A 26539-nucleotide genomic window follows, 5' to 3' on the forward strand; every position below is an offset into this window, starting at 1 on the left:
GCATGGTTTAATTCGGGTTAGAAACCGAATGTCACAGTTAGTCAAATTGACAAATAATTGGTGTTTCATGAACTTTTAATAATCATATGTAAGTATAATTGTTGTCTAAACTAACTAAAAATAAATAAATATAACTAGGTTTAACAAACATGCCTTACTTAAAACATTACTTGTGTGCTTTTTAAGGAAAAAACAAAGGGCCCTGATGTATTTTAAGGTATGTCAGTGCAAGTTGTTTTCAGTTTGGACAGCTCTTACATTTGTTTTAGTCTAGGACTAATCTAATCCCTGTTCGGGAAACCGCCCCAATATGTTTTTTTTATGTAAACCCCTAAGGGTCTTTTTGTAATATCTTGCTTGAAATGTGTACTTGCTTTGATGTATGTCAAATTCTCCTGTGCTGTTTTTTCAATTTACACCACACCTCTCCCCCCAAAGCTTTGTTTAAGCAGGAAAGAATGAGACAAATGAGACGCCCTCCAGCACAACTGCACGTTCTGCTTTTGGTTGTATTTTTTGTCACGTCATCACTTTTAAATGCACGGAAATGTACAGGCATGAATGGCCACTTTGTTGCACGATTTATTATTGTGGTAACGATTTTGAGAACTACCTGTCTGTGTGCATCACCAAAAATAAAGTGGTTAGTTGTTTTATATGTTGGTCAGGCAAACCCTTCCTGTCTCAATACATCAGACATTACTGTATGTTAAAAAAATACCTTCATTGAAGTTTTATATCCAGAAAGGCCTTTATGTGGATCGTGTGAGTCTCTGTAAAAGCAAAACGAATTAGATCTGTTTGGAATGTGCAGTTTCTCAACAGTTCACAGCAAGTACTGTTTATGCCCAAAAAATGTCAGTGTAATAGGGCTTAACAGCATTGAAAATGGAAATATGAGATCATGCTAAGCTGAATGAATGTATTTCTGGACTGAAACTATCATTATTAAAATAATGTGCTGACAATAGCCTGTAGCTTTGGAGACAAAGTCACATGACACCTAAGGTCTCAGTTTTGTTTTGAATCATATTATGATGGTGATTATGAATTGCACAATTTGACACAGAACCAAGATAAGTTTAAAAAACTCAATTTGCATGAACGCTTGGGGCTTTTTACTATTAGTATTGCTCATTTAGGGGGTTAGGGGTGTGAACAAACTCTTTAAGTGTAAACTTGGGTGTGCTACAAGTATAAATGATCCTTGAAGTCATTCAGATCAATGAGGAAATAGTTTTTATTTAGGGGATATATGATTTGATCTGTCATCTGTACTTTGGACAAAATAAGAATTTTTATAACTTTTAGGACTGCATCTCAATTCAAACACCCACACAATCCCATTCCTAAATTATAACGCTTCATCTGTCTAAAGCTTTGTTTATACTCGCGCTTTGGTCCGCAACGCAAGCCTCTGCGGATCGCGCACGCGTCTCACCAAACGGACGAGGCGTTTATAGTTGACGCGCTCGCTGTTGCAATATTTTTTAAACCACCAGGGAGCGACGCAAGCAATAAAGTCAAAACCAAACATAAAGAAGAGGATAGAAGAAGTCGTCCGCTGGAACAACCCTGGTGCTTTTAACGTCAGAGTTTGATATATAAATATGAGAACATGAATAAAACAACAATCTTTTAAATATGTCTTTATTAAACATTATCATTTCATTAACGTTTTTTACTAAACAAACAGTACAGATATCTTAAGGTTTGTATTTTATTCCTCGTCTAGTGGTTCATTCAATACAAATATAAGCCAAACATTCTGAATCATGTAAAAGAATTCATGTTTTAAACTGCAAAGTTTCCATACTTTACTTACAGAGTGTCAGATAAATATATACATTGTTTTGCTTGGATTGATCAAAGAGATACGTCACAGGCTTGCCTGCTCGGACAGAATCGCCTCGAGTTCGGTCATTTTCGGATGCGGAGCCGCGCGGAAAGTTACAAAAAATGCTGTGCACAGCGCCACGCGAAATGGTGTCTCGCGCACCCAACGCGCGCGACCGCCCACTCCGCGTTGACGTCATTTTTGTCGCGCGCACAAACGCGCTCGTGCGGACGCGGCGAGTATAAACATAGCTTAAACATTAAAATATGCGTGGGCGCTGGGCGGATAGCCGTCATTGTTTAAAGGGGGATTTTCTAGCAATGTGTTTCAATGACAATTGTTCATTGGTTCGTGTGTTAAACAACGCGTTTAAAGTACGAATGAAGCTTGCGTTCTTAGTTCTTCGCTTTCGCGGATGCACAAGTGACACGTTCGAAGTGCGGATGAAACTTGCATTGACGCGTTCATTGTGCTTTGCTTTTGCTTAGCTTGTTCATGCTGGCCGCGTGTGTCGTGGATGTCTGTCTGTATACTGCAAATAAAACAAGTTTTCTTAACTTTATTTGTAAACTATGTTTTAAACGACTTTTCAACAACAAAATTAACAACTAAGGAAGCCTCTTTAAAATGCTTATTTTACTATTGCTTGTTTTAAAGGGACAGTAAGTAGGATTTTCCCCCATTTAGTGGTCAAATTGTATTTTGCATTCAAATGAATAGTGCTCTCTAGCACCTCGCTTTTCCAAATGCGTGTTGCAACTTTGGTAGCCGTTATGAACTCACTGATCTCCTTGTCCATTTCAGCTGGTTCACGTGTTCTGAACGAAAACTCGTTGTGGAAACGCGTTACACTTTTTGTCCCAAGCTTATCATTGCCAGAGGTCATTTGACACCAATGAGGACATATTTATGAATAAAGACACTGATTTTGACTAATGAAATACTTAAAAAACTACACATTGTCCCTACATTGAAAATGAAAGGAAAATAAAACTACTAGGTGGGTTCTGGATTGATAAAGTTTTGGAAACCCTGGTAGCTTGCACACCAAAGTGTTTACACCGGCGCCCGACGTATGTTTTCAATTGCTTGCAATGGAAGCGCCGCACTTTTCAAATAAGCCAGCATCTGGCGGGTTTTGTCCACATTGAGCGATGGCACTTGGCAGTTTTTGAACGAGAGTTAACAAATGTTCAACTTTGGGTAAAACTTTCAACTCGTCAATGTCAGTTCTCACTCGGCTGTCCAATCACAGTTGAGGAGGGGCGGGTCAAATATCGCAACAACCAACCGGCGCATCGTTTAACGACTGATAAATACAGCAGAAATATCATAGCAACCCAAACACTCTGCTGAAAAAAGCTGGCAAGCGCATACGTCGACGTCTGCCTGTCGTTTCAGCCACGTTTAAAGTGCACCTATTTCATTGCTAAAAAAAATTTATTTTGTGTATTTGATATACTACAGGGTGTTTTCATGGTTTATGGTTCAAATAAACACGTTGTTTTCCATACTGTACATTTTTGTAGCTCCAGATTTCACTCTCTGAAAAGCTCTGTGTCCTTGATTGGCCAGCTAATCTGTACGTTGTGATTGCCTGAATACCTCTGATGTCAGCAGGAAATGTGACGCTCCTTACCATGTGTAAAAGATTCGGTCACAATGCAATGCTAACAGGAGTTAACTTACAGGCTGTGAGTCCGAAGCGGAAGGGATTATGACAATGTCGGTCTACATCACCAATCCCAGGAAATAAACTGTTGCCTACAATCCGTGTGTTTGTTGTAATCCAACAAAATAGATTTACGTTGGAGATGATAAATTGCGTCATTGTTTACTTTGCGGTTTGTACCTTTTGCATATCTTGAACATGTACTAATACACACTTACACAACAAAGGAAATTTAAAAACGTAAATCGGACAAAAGGTGCTCTTTAAACGCTTTGGTGTGCATGCCCCCTAATAGTTTACAGTTTACATATAAACACCAACATCTACGATCGAGGCCAAATACCTTTTTCCACTCATTAATAAAACATATTTATTAGTAAGTCAGGCAATCTTTCAGATTAATAAAAATAATTTTAACCAATTAAACATTTTTAAAGAGAATAAAAAAAATTCTCAGAATTTCTAAAAAATTATGTTATTTATTTTTGTTGGCATTCATAGTCGTGGGAGTATCGTGATCTTCTTTTGAAATGAAAAAGATTGTGATTATCATTTCTCCAGAATCATGCAGCCCTAATACATTTCATAAAAAGACAAATTAAATTTTACAGTATAATGATGCTATGAAACATCTAAATCCAATATTCACGCTTTAGATCAGTGGTTCTCAAACTTTTAGGCAAACTAAGCCACGCCCCTCGAATGCAGATGGGCCAATGAGAATCAGTTGCGCCCGGGACCAGAACTCAGACAACTTAAAGTTTCAGCCACATAGAAAAGCATTGTAAGATCCGAAACCGTCAGCTCCCAATGTAAAACAACTAGCGTGTGTTTGTCCGAGCTGGGAACGGTTACTAAGGGGGGCAGGGCTTAGCGATAGGTCAATTTTAAGTTTGGAATTGAAATGAATGAAAACATAAAATTATACAATGTTGTGCTGTTGGTTGGTAGCTATATTTTTCTGAGGTTTGATTAAACAGAATTTATGATAAATTAATATATTTTATAAAGTCATACAACTGGGCCCCACAGCATCATCTTACGCCTCCTAAGGGGGGTTTGTGAACCACTGCTTTAGAGGGACTTGAGTCATATATTATGACTCATGGGTGGGGCTTTTTTTGGATTTTTTAGTGTAGTGTTGTGATTCATTGCCTGTTCATTTATAGAAAAATGAATTAAATGCGGTTACATTTTCACTTCTCTTTCTCTTGTGGCTCTGTGATGTTACAAGGTTTTTTGCACTCGCTTTTTTTCTTTCCATTTTTGCTCTGCACCACTATGCATTGGCTCTGTCTGTGACAACTTCCTGCTGCTATTGCCAAGGCAACAACATCAACAAACATTGGCCGGCCCGTTATGTGTCATCTTAGAAAAATAGATCCTTTAAGAGATCAATTAGCAATGGAGGCCCAAGTGCCGAACGAGGCGTGTGTTTGCACCGTGCTGGAATGTGCCAACAATAGAGACGCTTTCAACACAACATGCATATAAATACTGTATTTGTCTGGGATAGCTGTGAATTGATCTCTGTTTCCTTTTCGGCTACTTTTACTCCAGAGAGTGACCAGAGAGATGTTTAAGTGCAGAGTTGCACAAGCTGTTTAGTAAAAGTGATGCTCGCTGTGGCAAGATCTTTGATAATAATGTAATTTATATTTTTGAAGGGGGGCAGAAGGGAAAGATCAGACCTGGCATAGACTGAAATCATGTTTTTTGGATCTTATCATGCCGATTAAGGAGGTGCCATCGTTGCACATTTTGTACTTTGCGCAAATAATCATAGGGAATCGAAGTGAAAATTAGTTTGAAGCCCATTTGAAATTCGCTATTCTGAAGGGCCCTAAGAAGTGGCCAGTTTTGAGCACCCAACAATATTTCAACCATATTTGTTTTCTCTTCGGAGGGGAAAACTTACTGATCAGTGATCCAGTGATAATCTAACTACAGTTTAATGCCAAGCTTCAGTGGGTTTTATCCAGCCAAAATTCACCTGTCTTGTAAATTGTTGCTGTAATGACATAATTGCAACATTGAGGGAATGTTTTCCAAGGCTTTGTGCCTCCAGCGAGGGTTTGAGAGAATGCGCTTTGTTGTGGGCACTGCTGATGCAGATCAGATGTTGGTGTGTGTAAACGAGTCTGCACAAGCTGTTTTACTGTGTTGTGGAGTAATGCTTCTGTATTCCCCTGTTCACCCGAATTTAACGCTGCTTAACAATAAATGATTAACGGCTTTTGAGCACCTTTGAGTGCAAATGTACAAATTTCAATTTACACTAAAATTTGTTGCTGGATTGTGGTTCAAATAACACCGTTGAGTTATTTCTAAAATCAAAGCATGTGCAAAACTATGCAAGCTTAAAGGAGACATATCATGCTAAATCCACTTTCTTGGCTCTTAAATGCATTTTGTTGTATATTTGTAGTGTTTATAAGTACATAAAAGTTGAAATTATTCTCTTCAGGTGCTTTGTTGATATCTTTATATTCTGTTTTGGTCATATTTTCCAACCGGTTCTGATTTTTCTATTATCTATTACGTTTTTTGAACAATTACGTCACAGTATTTGCAGCGGAACTGCTAAATAAGGACATTGACTTCCAGCCCAACACTACGAGCAATCCGCCATTTTATATTTCTCGCTGCGATATTGTAGTCCAAGCTCAAGGATGCAGAAGTTATGAGAGCGTAAGAAATGTACCCACATCTGTGGGTAAAGTCATTTTTGTGTGCCCGAGGCACTTTAAGGATAACTACTTCACCAATCTCCGCCAGTATAAAGAAGGATTTGCCGATAGACTTCGTCTGATTGAGGGGTCACTTACTTCTTTCTTTGGAGACGACGAGCAGAGCACTTCGGTAAGCAGTTTATAACTTAAAGTAAAAAAGTAAAGTACTTGGTGGTCATGGTTTAGCAGTGCTGTTTCTCACTCCGAAGGCTGCAGCCTGCGGAGATCGCTTTTGGGCATCAAGCCTGGTTTAAGTTAACTGAGCATCACATTTGCAAGTCATGAGCATATTACAACAACTTACGATTAACTAAGAATAATAGTTAACTTTATAATTGTTAATATTCCGAAATAAGACCGTCTTGATGACGTATGCAGCCTAGATATGCGACCTCCGGAGGCTGCAGCCTCACACCATTGCGATACCTCCATATGAAGACGTTGTTCTGCAGGTTAGTCGTCTTCATTTTCCTCTCAGTCCGTTTCCGACTCTGGCACGAACATATAAGGCTGGATGGACAAGTCTTCCGTTGTTGACATTTTGTGAATAACGAGTAAATAAAAAGTTTCTGTGCAGCTAGATAATCGTATCTCTGCTATAAAACTACAAAAATGGCCGAACGGGGTGGAGTTTAACCGAGTGTCACCTCTGCAACCTGGAGAGGGGGCAGGGTATGACGTGCATTTAAAAAGACAGTACCAAAACGAGTTGCTCTCAGATGCACATCAGAAAAGGGGTAGAAAGGGGGCCTGTGGGGCTATAATAATGAGGAATTCAGACCCAAGCATTGCAGTTTCGCTTTACATAGACCACAAATAGATGATTTATATGTAAAAAGGACCGATTTAAAAGCATGATATGTTTGCTTTAAGTTTTACATGTATGAAGACCTCCCTGTAAACATTATTTGTAATTTTAGTTGTTTCAACTTAATATTAAGTTAATGTTGAGTTGACACAACTTGCAGCTTTTGAATTTGTTCATTAATTAACTGTAATGTGTGACATTTGGCATTACATATTTAAAACAATTTCATAGTCTAAACGTACACCAATCTTGACAAACTATATATTGTTGGAAAGCTGTAAGAATGTAGTTTTTATATCTTAACACCATTTCACAAAAAATATGTAGTAAGAGTCATTTTTTCTAAAATGTCATTACATATTTATTTATAAATATCCTATAAACCTGAAATAATCTTGAAAAACTATATATTGTTGGAAAGCTCTAGGAATGTAGTTTTCATATTTTAAAACCTTTTTACATAGATAACAATTCAGAGGCCGTAATTTATTAATTTGTGACAAGATAACTGTTGACACCTAGTGGCCTTTGTTGGTAAAACCACAAAAATGGGACAGAAACATAATTTTTTAAGGCCACTAGGTATTTCACTTTATATTTCAAGGCCATTTTATGATAGAAATTGTATAGAGACTCATTTGTTAAATATCATAGACCCCATAGGAGTACATATGAATGATTATGTATTTATGACACTTATATCCTATAAACTTTAAATAACCTTGACAAACTATATATTGTTGGAAAGCTTTAAGAAGGTGTTTTTCATATTTCAATGCCATTAGATGATAGAAATTGTATTGTTGACTGTCATTTTGTTAAAGGGATAGTTCGTCCAAAAATGATATTAAACCCATGATTTACTCACCCCCAATCTGTCCGAGTTGCATATGTCCATCGTTTTTCAGACAAACACATTTTCGGATATTTTAGAAAATATTTTAGATCTTTCAGTTGATTAAATGTAATGTTACGGGGTCCACGACCTTCAAGTCAAAAAAAAGTATGTCCATCCTTCACAAATTAAATCCAAACGGCTCCAGGATGATAAACAAAGGTCTTCTGAGGGTAATCCGCGCGGTGTTGTTGTAGAAATATCCATATTTAAAACTTTATTAACGAAAATAAATACCTTCCGGTAGCGCCGCCATCTTAGTCGCGTCCGCATTCAGGATGAGAGCTTACGCAGCCTACGGAGGCTACTCTGCTGCTGCTCTGTGCCCCCGCCCTCCGAATTTGTCATACGTCACTAAGAAAAGTGCGTACACTACGCTAATACTCTCTCCTGAATACAGAGGAGTCTAAGATGGCGGCGCTACCGGAAGGTATTTATTTTCATTAATAAAGTTTTAAATATGGATATTTCTACCGCGCGGATTACCCTCAGAAGAGCTTTGTTTATCATCCTGGAGCCGTTTGGATTTATTTTGTGAAGGATGGACGCACTTTTTTTTGGACTTGAAGGTCGTGGACTATAGGTGGACCCCGTAACATTACATTTTAACAACTGAAAGATCTAAAACATTTTATAAAATATCCGAAAATGTGTTTGTCTGAAAAACGATGGACATATGCAACTCGGACAGCTTGGGGGTGAGTAAATCATGGGTTTAATATCATTTTTGGCCGAACTATCGCTTTAAATTTGTTAAACTCTTACCTCGTAAGGGTAAATATAAATTCGTATACAAATGAATCTATGAATCTTCAAAAATCTTGACAAACTATATATCATTGGAAAGCTCAAATGAATGTAGTTTTCATATTTTAAAACCAGACAGTAATTTATTAATTTGTAACAAGATAATGTAGCTAACCGTTGACACCTAGTGGCCTTTGTTGGTAAAACCACTAAAATTGTGACAGAATCATATTTTTTTTGTGATTTTAGCTTGAAATTTGATTTAGAACTAATTGAGACTTATGTCTTTATTGTTGTGGTGTTTTGGGAGTAAAGCATTTTTATGATTTTTAAATATAAAAAACATATTAAATTACATTATTTTTATTATGTAAAATAAATGTAAAGGGGTATATTTTTTTCACAACTTCAAACACTTCCGTGAAAAACTTTAAAGTCTCTTCTTTAAAAGAGACCAAGATTTTGCTTCTAGACCAAAGAATGCCAGATAACAACAAAATTCTAACAAATTCCTTTAAAAAAAAAGCAAATATTTCAGCTTTTTGCTCAAAATTTGGTCTTTTTTAAGAAACCTACCCAGATTTAAGAGGTTATTAAAAGAAAAATGATAGAATTAAACTTTTTTACCGTTTTGTTTGTTTGAAAGCAGAGGGTCTGTTCTTTTGTTTCATTTGAGATATTTGTATGTTAATATATTTATAGAAAAACATTTTTCTGGAAGGCATTTTGTGAAACTTTTGTGAAAATCACAAAAAAATGCTGGCAGGCAACTTAAAAAAAGGGGGGGGGGAATGAGTTTAGTTATGTTCACTTAAAATTTCCAAAAAAAAATGTATTAGTTTCAACTTGTAATATTTTGTTGTGATGATGAGAAAATAATTGACCAAACTATTTATTTCAAGTTGAAAATCTGTAACATTTTCAAGTTGTCTGTATTAAATAAATTATTTTGTAAGTATCACAACAAAACATTTCAAGTTAAAACTACTTTTTAAGTAAATATAACTTAACTGAGTCAAAGCAAAAATATTTTAAAGTTAAGGTTGAGTCACCAATTTTTTTACAGTGTGTTGAATTTAAATCACACAATGCTAAATATATTTCAAAGCAGGGAGCTGAATGCTTTGAAAGGCATGAACAGACATTTTTTATATTATCAAAGACCACACAACTTCCAAGGAAAATGCCAGGAAACTGTTTGTTTACAGCTTTCCAAGGCGGTACACTAATCTGAGGAAAAACCTTCATTTGAACAAAGTTTTCAAGGGGTTATGGCATTGAATCTGTGTTTGGCTACTTGGCTTGCTGTTTAGAGAGTTTAAACTGACAAAACATAGCAGACTAACCAGCTTTGCCAGATCGCAGTTTGTTTTATTCTCTGTGTTCAGTTGTCAAGAGCCAAAATACTTTCCTGTAGCTCAATTAGTAGAGCAGTGTCTTAGCAGTGCAAAGGTCATGGGTTCGACTCTTAGGGAACATACATAATGATAAAAATGTATAGCATGAATGCACTGTATGGCCAAGTAATGACTGGCTTGAAAATAGGTTTGCTTGAAGGCGGTTTGAGGTTGTGTGTTTAGCTTTGCAGAGGGTGTTAATAAGGTGACATTAGCTTGTGGAATGAGGGAAGACCCTAACACCTCTGAACAGAAGCACAACCATTAAAAAGAGTCCTACAACACAAGCTTCATACAGGGTCCAGACTTGAAATGTATTCATCATTCAAAAATAAAGTCATAAAGTCTACTCCACATAATAACGGCCCACTATTAGAGAAGCAATGTTACAATTTCTCAAGTCTTCAAAATTTCTCCATTTGTTTAATTGTTAAATATTTAGATTGCTTTTAATGCACCACTGAACATTATTAATAGGTAAGTTCAATAAACTTTTAGGAAGTTAAATTTACATTACCACCACTGTGCCAAACATACCTATGGTTAAAGACACACCCATAGTCCCTCTGAGCACTTAGCTTTATATATGTTTTAAAATATTATGGGCAATAAAATATGTACAATGTAAAGGGCTGTGGATTTGCTTTATAAAGCATTTGTTTAATGGCCAGCGGTTTTTCTTAATACTCCCTTCTGTTTTGGTTCTTTAATGGAGTTTCAATGGAAGTTTATATATATATATATATATCAATATTTTATATAAATGATTAAAAACTTCAATACAGTATATATAAAATTATTTTCAATATTCTGTTCATAGTTCATTCAAGCTAGTTGACCGTTTATGACCAGCAGTGCCTTGCAGCACGATTTTAATACCCCTCATCTGGTCTCTGTTTCTCTAGGGGGATGAAACAGAAGAGGAAGATGAAGATGTTGAAGATGAGAGAACGATGTCGTGTAGTGAGACCGAGGATGAGGAGGGTCTTTACTCCAGCAGTGGAGCTGCGCAGTTAGCTGCTCGGCTGCGTGCCACAGCTCAGCGCTTCCTCAGGAACATGGGCCGCGTGGTGGCCGTCGCACTACTGGCACTCGCTGGTAAGAGAACCATACAGCTTAAACTCAACATACAAGAAAGTACACAGGAAATAGGAAACGGATGCATTATATTCCGTTATCATAAATCAAGTCCAAAGCTGATATAGTTTTAAATGTAGGGGGGGGATAGTTGACCCAATAATAAAACATTACCCCATGATTTACTCACTCTCAAGCCATCCTCGATGTAAATGATTATCTTTATTCAGGTGACACAATCAGAGTTATATTAGAAAAATTACCTGGCTGTTCTAAGCCTTATAATGGTAATTATTGGTGCTTCTGATTTGAAGCTGAAAAAAGTCTATCCATCATTCACAGAAACAAATCTCGTGTTCCATGGGGTTAATAAAGGCCTTCTGAGGGTAATCAATACAATTTTGTAAAAAAAAATCAATATTTAAAACTCAAATAACTAGCTTCCAGTAAAGACGACACACGTTCACGAGAGAGTGCGTTTTCGGCTTATGAAGTAGCGTACGAGGCGTAGTGACGAACTCTGCTTCAATCAGATAGGGCTAGGCAAAAAACTCTATGCTTCTGTCTAATATCGAAATTTCTTAGACATTTTTTTATTTTAACAAAAGATGTTTATACAAGAATACATCTTGCTTGGTAAAATCACATGCTCCTGTATAGCTCAGTGGTATAGCATTGCTTTAGCAGCACAACATTTCATACACTCATACTGCTTAAAAAGGTATACAGGGACGTTCACACTACACTACATTGACTTTCATTCATGTGCATGCAAATGCGTCAGACTGGAAACGCAAGCTCATGCGAACATTTTTTACATTTCACTGCATACCAAAGTTTAAGTCTAGTGAACTCTGACCTGTGAATTCGTATTGTTTGGAGACATGTGACCAGTAGAAACTGGTATGTCAAGGCGTGACCTTTCTCTCTACTGAAAAGCAAAGATGGATGAACCGCTCACCACCCATATTCGCAGTAACGTACGAAAAATATTTGCATGCTCAAAGTCTAGTGTGACCACCCCTTACCTTGTAATGCAGTGTAAGCTGCATTGGATAAAAGCATCTGCCAAATGCATAAATATTTCAAACTTTACAAACTCAAATAACTAGCTTTCGGTAAAGACGGCACACGTTCATGAGAGACTGTGTTTCCGGTGTATGACGTGCGAGACGTAGCGTGCGAGACGTAGCGTGCGAGGCGTAGCGTGCGAGGCGTAGCGTGCGAGGCGTAGCGTGCGAGGCGTAGCGTGCGAGGCGTAGCGTGCGAGGCGTAGCGTGCGAGGCGTAGCGTGCGAGGCGTAGCGTGCGAGGCGTTGCGTGCGAGGCGTTGCGTGCGAGACGTTGCGTGCGAGACGTTGCGTGCGAGACGTTGCGTGCGAGACGTTGCGTGCGAGACGTTGCGTGTGCCGTGCGAGACGTAGCGTGCGAGGCGTAGGGTACGAGGCGTGGCATAGGGCAGTGGTTTTCAATCTTGTCCTAGGGGACCCACTGCCCTGCACATTTTGCATGTCTCCCTTATCTAACACACCTGATTTAGATCATCAGCTCATTAAGGGAGAGATCCATGAACAGAACTGGGTGTGTCAGTTAAGGGAGACATACAAAATATGCAGAGCTGTGGGTCCCCTAGGACAAGATTGAAAACCACTGGCATAGGGTACGAGGCGTGGCGTACGAGGCGTGGCGTTCGAGGCGTGGCGTACGAGGCGTGGCGTACGAGGCGTAGCGTACGAGGTGTAGCGTATGAGCCGTAGCGATGAACTATGGTTCAAACAGATAAGACTAGGCAAAAAACTCAATATCCTCAATATCAAATATAAAAATTCTCGATATTTTTTTTACAACATTGCATTGATTGCCATCAGAAGGTCTTTATTAACCTCTTGAAGCTGTGTGGATGTTAAGAGAGGATTCTTAAACGCTTACGTCTACTATTTTATAAATTGTGTTTCGACAAACTTCAGAATGCAGCAATGTGTGATATCTGATCTTCATACTTGAAAGTATTTGCATTTACAAACTTGCGTATGTTGCAGGCATAAATCTTAACTTGTGAATCATCTTCATGTTTATTTGCTTGCAGGAATTGCCTTGCCCTCCGCCTTCTCATCCTTCTACTTTCTACTCTTCATCGGCGTGTGCACCTGGTGGGCTTGCCATTTCCCCATCAGCCATTTGGGGTTTAACACACTGTGTGTGATGGTGGCTTTCTTCACAGGGGGACACCTGGTGTGTCTTTACCTGTATCAGAGCTCTCTTGCACAGGATATGTTCTCCCCAATGGGCCTGTGGGCCAGGTAATACTTTTCAATTTTCTCCATTACATTTACATTCAGCAGACTGCAGAGTAGCTTAATAGCTGCTAGCATCGCAGTTAAAAGTGCCTGCGGGTTGTGCATCAACATTTATATCAACCAATGGCAATTTATGGTTTGATTTAGGGTTAGGCACAGAGCTGAGTTTGAGAATTTTTATCAACCAATCATTTTCCTCTTCAGGGCTGGTTATTGGTTTAGTGTTTATGCTAGGAATTTACCTGTATAGCTCAGTGGTACAGCATTGCTTTAGCAGCCCAAAAGGTCATGGGTTTAAACCCAGGAAACACACATACTTATACAAAATGTATACATGGCCGTTCACACTACACATTTTGTTTCATTGACTTCCATTCATGCACATGCACATGCAAATGCGACAGACTGGAAACGCAAGCTTGTGTGCATTTCACTGCACACCAAAGTTAATGTTTTGTGAACTTTGACCTGTGAATTCGTATTACTTGGAGACATGTGACCAGTAGAAAACCGGTATGTCAAGGCGTGACCTTTCTCTCTAATGAAAAGTATTCGCAGTAACGTCTGAAAAGTTTTCACATGCTCAAAGTCTAGCGTGACCACCCCTTGTAATGCAGTGTAGATTACATACAAAGGCAATGAAAAGACGCGAATGGACGCAAACTTGCGTGGGGCAAAATTACGTGAATTGGGTGGCGCCTTTGCTGCGTCATCATGCGCTATTTGCCTTAAATGTGTCTTTACGCAAATTTAAAATATTAAACTCAAGCGAAGCATTATCATGACACAAAGTTAAATCCCACGAGTAATCTAGAGCGAGAACCGCAATGCTGCGTGCTTGGTGTGTACGTAGCATAAGCTGCTTTGGATCTGCCAAATGCATAAAGATAAATGACTGTTCATGGTAGCACTTACAAGAACGTGTGGTGACAGTGCTATAGTACATTAATTTTGTTTGGTTATTTTGCAAATGTAAAAGCACAAAATGTGACAACTATAAAGGACACTGTAGTTAAACTAAGTGTGACATCACTGCACAAGTGAGCAATACCTGTTTCACTATCACAGTCTTGTTTTAAAGGGGACATATTATGAGATTTTTTTAAAGATGAAAACTAAGTCTAAAATAGGTCTGAGCAAAAGTGTGCCGTTTTGGGTGTGTCATTTAAAATGCAAATGAGCGGATGAAGTGCAACCACTGATCACAATGATGGTGGTTTGTTGCAATTGAAACTCAATTGTGCTGTGAATTAGTTTATCTCTCTCTTTCTCTCCATACTAAATGGTTGTGCTGTGGTTGGATAGTGCAGATAAAGGGGGCGGTATTACCTTATTCTGACATCACAATAAGGGCCAAATTACAATGACCTATTTTTCACATGCTTGCAGAAAATGGTTTACCAAAACTAAGTTATTGGGTTGATCTTTTTAACATTATCTAGGTTGATAGAAGCACTGGGGACACAATTATAGCACTTAAACATGGAAAAAGTCAGATTTTCATAATATGTCCCCTTTAACTAAAACACAGTTAAGAGACACCAAATATAAAACGATGCGAATGAAAAAACCTCAAGAATAAAACATTTTTGTACTAATTTCAGTCATTTTTGCATGATTTAAAGATCAATAAAGTAGCTTTTCTGAGCACAGTTTATCTAAGCAGAACGCCAAAATGGTGCAGTATGCCAGAAATAGATTTTAAAATAATCTCCAGGACATAGTGTGACTGAAGGACTTCACACTGGACTTTGAGTATGCGAATATAGGCGGGAAGCACTTCACCCGTCTTCGTTTTTTGGTAGAAAGGTCACGCCATGCCATACTGGTTTTCTGATGGTCAAAATCTCAGAATGATACGAATTCGCAGGTCAAAGTTCCCTAGACTTCAACTTTGGTACGCAGCGAAATGCTAAATATCTTGGAAGTAAATGGAAGTCTATGGAACGAAAAGTGTAGTGTGACCCCCCTGATAAGAAAAAAGCGTTTTATTCATACATCTATAACATTATCATAATTATATTTACCTAGACAAAAACATCTATGTGGCTGGTTTGCTACCCTGAAATCATGCTGCAGTAGAGGATTGTTGGGACGGGTGAAGTAAACTTAGGGCTGAAATAGATCCTCAGGCCAGAAGCATTGGTTTATCCTGCCAACCTTACATACCCAACTTAAAATTGTATGACTTAGATTTAAAAAAGTACTGACACGCACACGGCTGTGAAATCTATGTAAAAGATGGACGTTGTGTCCGTGAAGTCACCTGTAGGTTACTGAAGAGCATTTTTAAAGCCTAAAGTCGCCATCTTGGCCAAGCATCACCACACGTCACTCCCGTATAACCAAAAATGGAAAGAGGTGGAATGTGGGTGGAGCTGAGGTGCCTGGTTGCTGAAACCACACCCGCCTATCTCGACAGCATTGACAGCAGCGGCAAACGACCTGTTACTCAAGTGGCCACACCCTTAATTATGCAAAACTTTAAAGCTTGATATAATTCCAGGGTTCCCACGGGTCCTTGAAATCCTTGAAAGTTTGTGGAAAAATATTCAAGGCCTTGGGAAGTTTTTGAAAATATACATACATAGATAGAGGTCATTAAAAGTGCTTGAATCTATTTTATGCAAGAAAAAAATCCATATAATTCCCTGTGTAGTGTAGGATAATATCATAGAAATTCTAGACTTTTTAAGCACACGTGCTAAACTGTTGGCTTTAAATGCTTATATCTTCTGTATGCGAATGTTTATTCATACTAAAATGCTTTTTTGCATAGTTGTGTTTGACACATGAAAACGTCTTGAGTTACGTATGTAACTGTTGTTCCCTGAGAAGGGAACGAGACGCTGCGTCTCCCTTTCCATACTTCCTGGCTCCCGCGTCTTCCTGTCTTTGTCGTTAAGCCTCACCATTGGTTGAATTTGATATACACATTCAGACGCGCTTACCCCTGGAGGCGTCCCCAAAATGTCACCGCAGTGACGCAGCGCGAGTTCCCTCGAAAGGGAACTGTAACAATGTATCTTTAAAGGTTACACAATGTAACCTTGCTCTCACTCGAAATGTGTCCCCACATTTAGTCCTTGATTTTGAGGGTATTGGACCTGGAAAGTCCTTGAAGGTGTGGGAACCCTGCAATTCAAACGGATGAGTTTACCCTCTTACAGTTGTCATGAAGGGCAAAATTAGCTATATAGACCAAAAGAAATTGTACCAGGCTGTAAACATAATTTTTTCTTCTGTAAAGTTGGACATTTTAACATGGGGGTCTATGTATGGGATTGACTCCCTTTAGGAGCCTGTCTCTAGTGGCCAGTCGATGAATTGCAGTTTTGGATTCACAAGAAAGACCGGAAGGTTGCTTGGTCACTGAGGTCCCGTACACACTGCATATTAATTTGGTTGTCACTTCACCTTTTAATGCTTAATCCTGTTCTGTACACACACAGTTTATTAATTTACAGGACTGACAACCGCATTCTACAACCGAATTAACTCCCGCAAAATGCAGGTAGTGACAACCGCATTTACAGAAACTCTGCATAGTGTGTACATAACCAAACTGAACAACTGGTTAATAAAGTGTTTAAAAGTGCATCATGGACATGACAGGTCTCTCTTCTGAAAAAATAATTAACTAGAAGTGGAAAAAGTCTTCTGTATGTGCAGTGCAGCAAATGACAGAGGCACGAGCGTTTGCTGACTAGTGTTGCCAGATCTTGCACGAAAAAAACAGCGAACAAGAAAAATCCAATAATAAACCTTCGCACTTTTTATTAACACCAAAAACTTGATCGCTTCATGAGCCAAAATCCTTGACGGTTATGCCCCAAAACAGTATGTACGTACAAAAAGATGAGGACCTGGCAACACTGCAAGACTGCAAAAATGCGTCCAATGCACAGCGCCAAGACGGAGGTTTATTGCAAAACATTACGCTGTTAAATTATTTTGGTAACAGCTGTGATTGATAAGCACGCAAGAAGGCAGAACATTGCTATGGTTATCTCTGTGTCAATCTTCACATTTTCGAGAGCGAGTCTTGTTCCGTACAGACATGTAACGAACATTTAGGGGTTTCACTCCCGCATTAAAATGCGGTTGTCACTCCCGAAAATTTGTAGTGTGTACGAGGCCTGATCGATAGACTGATTCTGTCACACGTGGTAACACCAAACATGTTTATTGTGTGTTTCCCACAGACTTTTCGGCCTGAAGGATATCGTCAAACCTGGAAACTGTTCGTCTATTGGCGTCACGCTCAATGTGGATCACGACTGGCCGGTGTATGTTAACCCAGGCATTCTTCTCCTCCTGTACATCTCTGTAACCGGCGTGCTTAAAATCAGCAGTTACGGTCAAGACCATGACAGCAAGGTGCTTTTACACAAACTCATTTACGCAGATAACACTTTTAGTATTTACACACTTTTAAATGGTGCTTTTGTCAGGCATGCATGCTTTTCAATACCACAGAACTGGATTACTGTCAGAAAGCCCTGAAAAGAAGAAATAAATACCACATAAGTAGCTAATATTCATTTATAACCATACAATGGTGTTGTGTGAAGAACAGACCTGTAACCCAAGCCGATCTCTCTTATGCTGTTAAGTTGTTAAGTAACGTCTGTCTCATTGCTTGTGTAAAATAAATAAGTTAAGTGTTGTAGTAAATCACATGATGCGATGTCTTTGTGACTATGAAGACCTGTGAGGGTGAATCAGGTCCTAAGGGAGCCCAGGGTGAGACGGGAGAGCAGGTAGAGCTCAGGCAATGGGAGCCAAGAAGACAAAGCTGTGAAGATGACACACGGGTAAGAGTTAAGATCTCAGTCATCAGCTTCGTATCACCACAGACGGAGCTTCACTAGTAACTTAAAAAGTACATCTGGTCCTCCAAACGCATTATGCAAATGCACATTGCTTTATTTTAATGTATAGTCATAGGTAAAACCACAAGTCGATATCCATTGTACACAAATAACACACTTGCAATGCAACCCTTTCCAGACATCAAATGTGGGATTAAATATATGACCCGTGTAAAACAACTATGTTTGCTGTTTGTTTGGTTTAGCAAATGCTTCTGACCACCGGTGAGTCTCCGCTATCTGAATCGCACACCTTTAAAGAGCCTGTGATCAATGGTTCAAGCCAACATGACATTGGTATGGGCAAGACATTTTTTTTGTTTGTTTGTTTGTTTGCAAATACCGTTCCTGTGTTTTTAGTTTTTTATGTTTTTGTGTTTGTACAGCAGCTGGTGCAGAGGCTGAAGGTGATAATCCTGTTCGCATGGTGGCCCGACTGATTTTACAACAGAGTTACATCTGTGCCCTGATCGCAATGATGGTAAAACAAACCTTAATCTCAAAACTCAACCTTGATTGAATCTTAGTTTTATTTTTATTCCTACCTGCAACACAAGTGTTTCATGTGCATGACAAAGCTATTTGTAGTGATTTATTATACCTAATAATTTAGACCAAACGTCTAGGACCCTTTTACATTTTCATAGTTTCATGCTAATAAAATTTCTATCCACTAAATTAGTGATGAATCTTTTCTGTAGCTCAATAGGTAAAGCATTGTGTTAGCAACGCAGAGGTCATGGGTTCAATCCTAGGCAACGCTCATACTGGTTAGCATATAACAGCAATTCCAAATTTAGGGAAGTTTTTTTTCCAGTTTTTGAAAGATATATTCATTAAACAATTACTTTTAAATATGTGTTATGTGTATTAATATTTGCCAGGTAAATCTAGCAAAAGATTTACTTTAAATAATCACAACAATGTGTGAAAATTATTTCATGAACAAACAAAAAAGGCAAGTAATTGTCATAATCGTTAAAGCCCTAAAACAGGCAATTAATTGTCATAATCGTCACAATTTATTAGATAATTAACCTTCAGCTAAATTTATTTAATTGTGAAGGCCTTAATGATGTTGCGTTAATAATTTTGTTCAATTAGATGTAAAAGGGTTCAAATTTCAAAATAAATTTGCAGATTACTTGCATACATTCTCTTTTTTTGAGAACAAAGTCTAACATTTTAGATTTTATTTATTTTGAAAGAATACTTGGAGGATAATTGAAAAAATATCAATGTGGTGTAACCGGTGTGTGTAAATTGGTGTAACTAGTATTTTTTTAAATATAAATATATTTATAAAAAATCTGGAACAAAATACAATCATCTAGTTTAGTGTAATATTATTTTTTTTACATACTTTTTTTAGATAATTTGTCAAAGATTGTTTAGAAAACAAATTGTTTTCAGCATATGTCAGGACAAATATTACAAAAACGCATTAAAATGTACATATAGGAATAACTAATAAAATGATATTTTAAAATGATATTTTTTAAATTTACACTTACATGCCATCAAGGTGGACAAATATTTATAATTTCTCATTCTTTGGCGCAATAGGCAGTTACACCATTTGACATTTTTAGGTCCATACAGTCTTAACTTTCATAAACATGGTGCAAATGTAATTTTTATTGCATAAAATTTACATAAATACCCTATGTGCGTTGAAATAAACATTATGCATGCTTTTAAACTAATTTTAAACTAATCTTGCCAAACCGTTTTTGTCACTGAACTAAATACCAAATTTTATGTAAAAAGCTGAGATAATTGCATTTTTGGAAAGCACTTTTGTTAGATATCAGATTAAAAACGATGATCAAAACATACAGTTTTTACTGATTTTGGATCAGTGGATGCTTCTGTGTTTTATTAGTTGGGTAAGAGCACCACCTAGTGGATAATAGCGAGAATATGGATTGCTGTAAAACTCGCCATTGGCAGGGAAAGAGTTAATACACTTGTAAGTCACTTTGGATAAAAGCATCTGACAAATCCATAAAAGGTACATCTTTCCAAAGCATCCTTTAGAAGTCAATAATGTATTTGTTTTGTCGCCCCCTGCAGGTGTGGAGTATAACATACCACAGTTGGCTGACGTTTGTACTGCTGCTGTGGTCGTGTTTGATTTGGATGTTGCGAGCCCGTCAGCGTTTCGCTGCTCTTTGTTCTCCATTCATCCTGCTTTATGGACTGGCTCTCTGTTGTCTGCAGTACATCTGGGCCATGGATCTTGAGACAGAACTGCCTCAACACATCGGCACCATGAGCCTGCGGCAGCTGGGTCTGGACCGAGCACAGTATCCCTGTCTGCGCCTAGGAGCCATGGTGAGGACAGTGGGATTGTGGAAGCGTCTTGTGCTGACAAAATCCTTCTCTTTGTCATACTGACAAGGAAAGAAAGCTTTTTAGCACTCGTGTTAAAGGGATAGTTTACCCTAAAATGAAAATTAGCTCAATCCATCCGAGAAGTGTATCATCTTTCAGACGACCAATTGGAGTTATATTAGAAAATGTCCTGCCTCTTCCTAGTTCACTAGTCAACTCTTCCTAAAAGTTGTCTTAAAACCAATACCCAATAGATGTTTTATCTCAGGACAACTTTGATAAACGTTTTTGATCCACTTCAAATGTTGACTAGTATATATAAACTAGCTTTTTTAGTTTTAAATAGGGATATTTTTACTACAAAATTACTTTGATTACCCTTACAAGGCCTTTATTAACCCCTGGAGCCATGTGGATTACTTATCTGAAGGATGGATGCATTTTTGGGCTTCAAATTCAGTAGCACCTTTCACTACGAATATAAAGCTTGGAAGAGCCAGGACATTTTCTAATATAACTCTGACTGAAGCATATACATCGAGGATGGCTTGAAGGCGAGTAAATCATTGGGTACTTTTCATTTTTGGGTGAACTATCCCTTTAACCAATAGAAGACCAAAGTGTGTATCAATCCCAGTATGGATGTGCCGATACCGATATTCAATTACATATACCGATACCCATAGATACCGATAGTTTAGCTAATTTACTCAAATTATTATGTCACGAAATCCTAAAAATACAGAGCATACAAACTGCATTTCTGTTGTCATTGTCACCCAATTGAAAATAATTACAGCCCATGAGTTCTCATGCGTTTTTCTGCTTCTTTTGATTGCCAGGATATAATCTGATCTTGTTTTTAGACAATCAGCTGATATCGAAAGTGGAAAAAATGCTTTTATCTGCAGATATTAGCCAATGTATTACAACTAAACCAGTATGCATGAAATTAAATGTTTGTGTTTGTTGTTTTTCCCCTATATGATCATTTTAATGTCTTTTAAAGACAGCATTATATTTTAAAGACTACAATGGTGTGAATAAAACTCAACTGGACACCGTGAAAGGATTATTATTATCTTTTTATCACCTCTTAAATATGGGTAGGTTTCTTAAAAAATACAAAATGTTGCGCAAAAAGCTGAAATAATTGCATTTTTGTAAAATAATTTTGTTAGAGATCAGATTCAGAACGATTATCAAAACAATAAATGAATTAAATGTAATTAAATTTGCTTTAGTTTTTTATAAATTGGGTAAGAGCGTCAGCTAGTGGATAATAGCGGAATTACAGATTACCGTAAAAACTCGTCAGCAAAGCATCATTGGCATGGAAATGTTTTCTCTTAATTGACAAGATAACTTTTCAATGGTGGGGAAAGAGTTAAAGGTTTCAAATAACGTTGCTGTTTTTTGCAATGTGTTTACATGGTCTATTGTAAAAAAACAAAGTATTTCTCAGATACCTTACATTATTGTTGCTTATAGACAGTTTTATCAAACGCACGTGCGGTGATGCGATACACGTCTGGTCCGAACTTAACTTCTGATTTCAGTTTGTTTAATGGTCTGACTAGCTGCTAAACTGAACTATTGAACAAATACCTGGTCGAAAATAAAAATAAATTTGGTTTCCTGTGTAATTTCTGCGTTGTTTATTTTGCTTGTTATAAATAAACTAAGTTTAAAGTACTTTTTATTATTTATTCTTAGCAGAGTTTACCGGAAGTTACATATTGACCACGAAAGCCGCTTGTTTATGTTGTTACTGCTGAAACCGTCTATACCATGCTTTATTCTGATTGGCTGAGAAATATTCCATCGGTGTTGATTATTTTTCTGTAAACCGCACACCTAACTTGCCAAATGTCTTAAAAATATCACTCTGGGTGTGCATTATTTTTTTGGTCAATTATTCCTTATTCCCGTCTTTCTAAAACGTATCGATTTGTACAAAGCTCATCATTCTAAAAAGCGTGGTGTGTTTTGATTAGCCAGCTATCCAGTGCATTGTTATTAGTCGAATCCCACAAGCGTGTAATGGAAATGTGACGCCCCTTACCATATTTGGAACATCAGCTCCCAAAACCACTTCCTTTCCCTTTAGACCCCAGTGCATTTTTGAGGGCGTACATACCAAAATATATAAAATCATGAAATGGAAAATAGGGTATGTTTAACATTATTTGCACAGAGTATTCATAATACTGGCAGATAAAGTGGCTGCAATAAACTTTTAGAAGAGAAAACATTACTGAGAAATGTTGTGAAAACTTGTTTTCGCATGCTAAATTCTTACACAATCATATGATTGATCATAAGTCTTATGAGCTTACTCAACACAGTGTGAGGAAAGTATTGCTTCACTGTCTCTCTTTCTTTTTCTCTCTTTTTCATTCCAGCTACTGTACACATTGACCTTTTGGCTTCTTCTGAGACAGTCAGTAAAAGACACTTTCAGCAGAAAGAAGAGATTGAGCATCCCGCTACAGGAGGTCACAACTGGAGGTGAATCACACCCGAAATCTCCAAACTGATTCACTTTAATGATTCATTTACATTTTAGCAAATGTGTTTATTTACTGAAGACTTTTTGGAAATGTGCATGCCAGCATTATCAGACATCCTGGCCTGCTTTATGATTATTAGCATTAGTCAAGAAATAAAAGCATTTCTGTTTCTGAGTCCGTTTATTCTCATTTTTCAAGTTATATCAATCTGAAGGTCACTATTTATATTTATGCACGCAAGTTTTCTGACAAAATACCGGTTTATATACCCTTTTCTTACATGTATGCGTGTCTGTTTTTGTCTTTCAGGAAGTTCAGGGCGTAACGAGTCCATTCTGAAGGTGCTGGGTGGGCAGGTGATGAGTCTCTATGCCAAATACTGGATCTACGTGTGTGGAGGAATGTTCATCACGGTCAGCTTTGCTGGAAAACTCGTCGCTTACAAGATTGTCTACATGCTGCTGTTTCTGCTCTGCCTGTGTCTCTATCAGGTAGTCTTACATTAGCCCATGTTACATAGATTTTCTTCACAGGAACCGAATGAAAGATCTGATGTGTCTCTCTCCGCAGGTGTACTACTCTCTGTGGAGAAGGTTGCTGAAGCCCTTCTGGTGGTTGGTGGTGGCCTACACCATGGTGGTTCTTATTGCTATATACACCTTCCAGTTTGAGGACTTTCCAGGCTATTGGAGAAACTTCACTGGATTTACAGAACAGCAGTATGTCCCACACAAACCTATTTACAGTGATTTAGCAGCCTGATCTCTCGAGAATTCGTACATATTTTACGAGTTGGCTAATTCGTATGAATTCATTCAATTCAGTTTTATTTATATAGCGCTTTTCACAATTTTTTTAATTGCAGCTTTACATTAATAGATGCAGGAGAAAACAGAAAAATCGTAAACATAAGCAGCAGAATACAGCGGCTAATATTAACCGTACTAGCGAGTGTAGTAATAATGTAACGTATATAAGAGGGTGCTAAGTTAAGCCAATGTCAGCAGACTCCCCAGGGGTTGAGAAAAACCCTGGGGGAAAAGTCCTAGGAGGAAAAAAACCCTTGGGAGAGAGCCAGACATAGCTGATTCTATAGAGGATATATTATATAATAGGTACGATTTTTTAAAATTTTATGGGAATTAAAACATTTTTTATATATATATATATCGGCTGCCGGGCATCACATTGAAGGAAGGCCAGTAGATCAGTGGTGTGAAGACCTTCACGGCAGCCGGAACTGGGTCTGTTAGTCCCATTGTCCTCGGGATTGAGGGTGAGACAGGGAGAGAGAGAAACAAAATCCTATTAGCGTAGGGGCTGTTCACAAGTGTCACACAGTAATACGCTTGGTTCCAGACAGGCTAGCTATTGCGGCATAAGTATTTTACCCAGACGGGTTATGTGAAGTTCATACAAAGTTAATCGTGCAAAACTTACAATTCTCATGAAAAAAAACAACAACAATGAAACCCTGCACCTAACCCCAATGTCACAGGGGTCAAATCGTACAAAAACTTCTGAATGTGGTCGTATGAATTAATACGAATTAGCTAACTCGTAAAATGTGTAAGAATTCTCGTGAGATAGATAAAATCAAGTTGAATTTTTTTTACTAATTTTTTGAAGTTAAAGTTGCAGTGTGTAAATTTTTGCAGCATCTAGTGGTGATTTTGTGAATTGCAACCAACGGCTCAGTCCACTGCTCAGCCTTGCTTTTGAAACGCATAGAGAAGCTACGGTAGCCTTCACCGGACAAACATTTCATCGTCGGAAACAACTTAGTAAAAAAAGTTTGTCCGTTAAGGGCTTCTGTAGAAACATGGTGGCACAAAATGGCCACTTCCATGTAAGAGGACCCTCGTATATGTAGATAAAAAAATTTCATTCTTAGGTAACAAACACGTAACGGTTCATTATAAAAGGTCTTTATATATAGTTTGGATATTATTTTGCATTTCTGTCAAGAGATCTTTCTAAAAATTACTCACTGCACCTTTAAAGTAATGTATTTTGATTTAACAAAAAGGCTGCGTGTTTTATACAATGTATCAGTGAAATAAATGAAACTAAATACAGGGTTTTGCATTTTTGCACTCTTCATTTTATTAAAGGCGGAGTGCACAATGTTTGAAAGCCAATGTTGACATTTGAAATCACCTAAACAAACACGCCCCTACCCTAATAGAATCTGGACCTTCTTTTGATAGACCCGCCCCATACGTACGCAACCCCGGCAAGGATGTCGGTTAGTAGACATGCCCCTTACTGCTGATTGGCTACAAGTGCGTTTTGGTAGTCGGCCCGACTCCCTGTTCCAAAGCGTTTTTCAAACATTGTGCACTCCGCATTTAACTCTTTCACCGCCAGCGTTTTTAAAAAAAGTTGCCAGCCAGCGCCAGCGTTTTTCATGATTTTCACCAAAGTTTAATGCCTTCCAGAAAATGTTCTTCTTTAAATATATAAACATACAATATACCAAATGAAAGAACAGACCCTCTGCTTTCAAACAAAAAAAACCGTTTCATCCTACCTTTAGTGGTTCTTTTGCAATCAGCTTTTGAATATAGGTAGGTTTTTGCAAAAACACCATATTTTGAGCAAAAAGCAGAGATAATTCCATTTTTGTGACGGACTTTTCATAAAGATCCCATTCAGAGCGATCTTTAAAACAGACACGGACATGCAGCAGCTTGCCACAGGGCAATACTTCCGGTTTTAAAAAGTTCGGAAGGGCGCCACCTGGTGGATAATAGCGGTATTGCGGAAAGACGGAAAATCTCGTCATTGGCGGGGAAGCGTTTTCTCTTAATTGACGAGATATCTCGTCAATGGCGGGGAAAGAGTTAATGGTAAATCAAATTTTGTTAATGTTTATGCACCAGCATGTCGTTTTAAACTTATAAACACAAGGTAAAATGAATAATAAGGACAAATGTGCCTCAAAAGTGTAAATTTGAAGACTTTTTATGTATTTTTCATGTAAATGTTAATTAGAAAAAAATTGTGTTTTTTTACCTGCAGATTGTCTGATATTGGTCTGGAGACGTTTAAACTATCTGAGCTCTTCAGTAGTATTTTGATTCCAGGCTTCTTTCTGCTGGCCTGTATTCTGCAGCTGCATTACTTTCATAAACCCTTCATGAAGATCACAGACCTTGAGCACGTCACCCCTCTGCACAGGCATGAACTTCACTTCTCATAAACACATGCAGCCAACTTCCTTCCTGTTCATTCAATAACAAAACACTTGGTATTAGTTGTATTCAAATGTAGGATAAAACCATAAGGTCAGTGTATCATCTGTATGAGCCGGGAACCCCGGCTCTCTCTCAGAGACTTTGTCTTTTCTCT

General features: G+C 37.9%; 1 protein-coding gene across 2 annotated transcripts in view; it reads left to right on the forward strand.

Annotated features, from left to right (window-relative positions):
* Positions 1–26539, forward strand: part of piezo1 (piezo type mechanosensitive ion channel component 1 (Er blood group)) — a 115709-nt gene that overhangs the window by 53736 nt on the left and 35434 nt on the right. The window contains exons 6-16 of one of the 2 annotated variants that reach the window (XM_065261722.2): positions 10994–11186; positions 13251–13464; positions 17667–17841; positions 18171–18278; positions 18542–18632; positions 18722–18816; positions 20412–20672; positions 23078–23183; positions 23495–23676; positions 23756–23904; positions 26210–26368. In XM_065261722.2, the coding sequence (XP_065117794.1) occupies positions 10994–11186; positions 13251–13464; positions 17667–17841; positions 18171–18278; positions 18542–18632; positions 18722–18816; positions 20412–20672; positions 23078–23183; positions 23495–23676; positions 23756–23904; positions 26210–26368 (1733 nt within the window). The remainder of the gene's footprint in view (positions 1–10993; positions 11187–13250; positions 13465–17666; positions 17842–18170; positions 18279–18541; positions 18633–18721; positions 18817–20411; positions 20673–23077; positions 23184–23494; positions 23677–23755; positions 23905–26209; positions 26369–26539) is intronic. The other variant, XM_065261723.2, reaches the window with a different exon arrangement.

The sequence above is a fragment of the Paramisgurnus dabryanus genome, chromosome 2 (assembly GCF_030506205.2).
Source record: "Paramisgurnus dabryanus chromosome 2, PD_genome_1.1, whole genome shotgun sequence".
In the NCBI taxonomy this organism is placed as follows: domain Eukaryota; kingdom Metazoa; phylum Chordata; class Actinopteri; order Cypriniformes; family Cobitidae; genus Paramisgurnus; species Paramisgurnus dabryanus.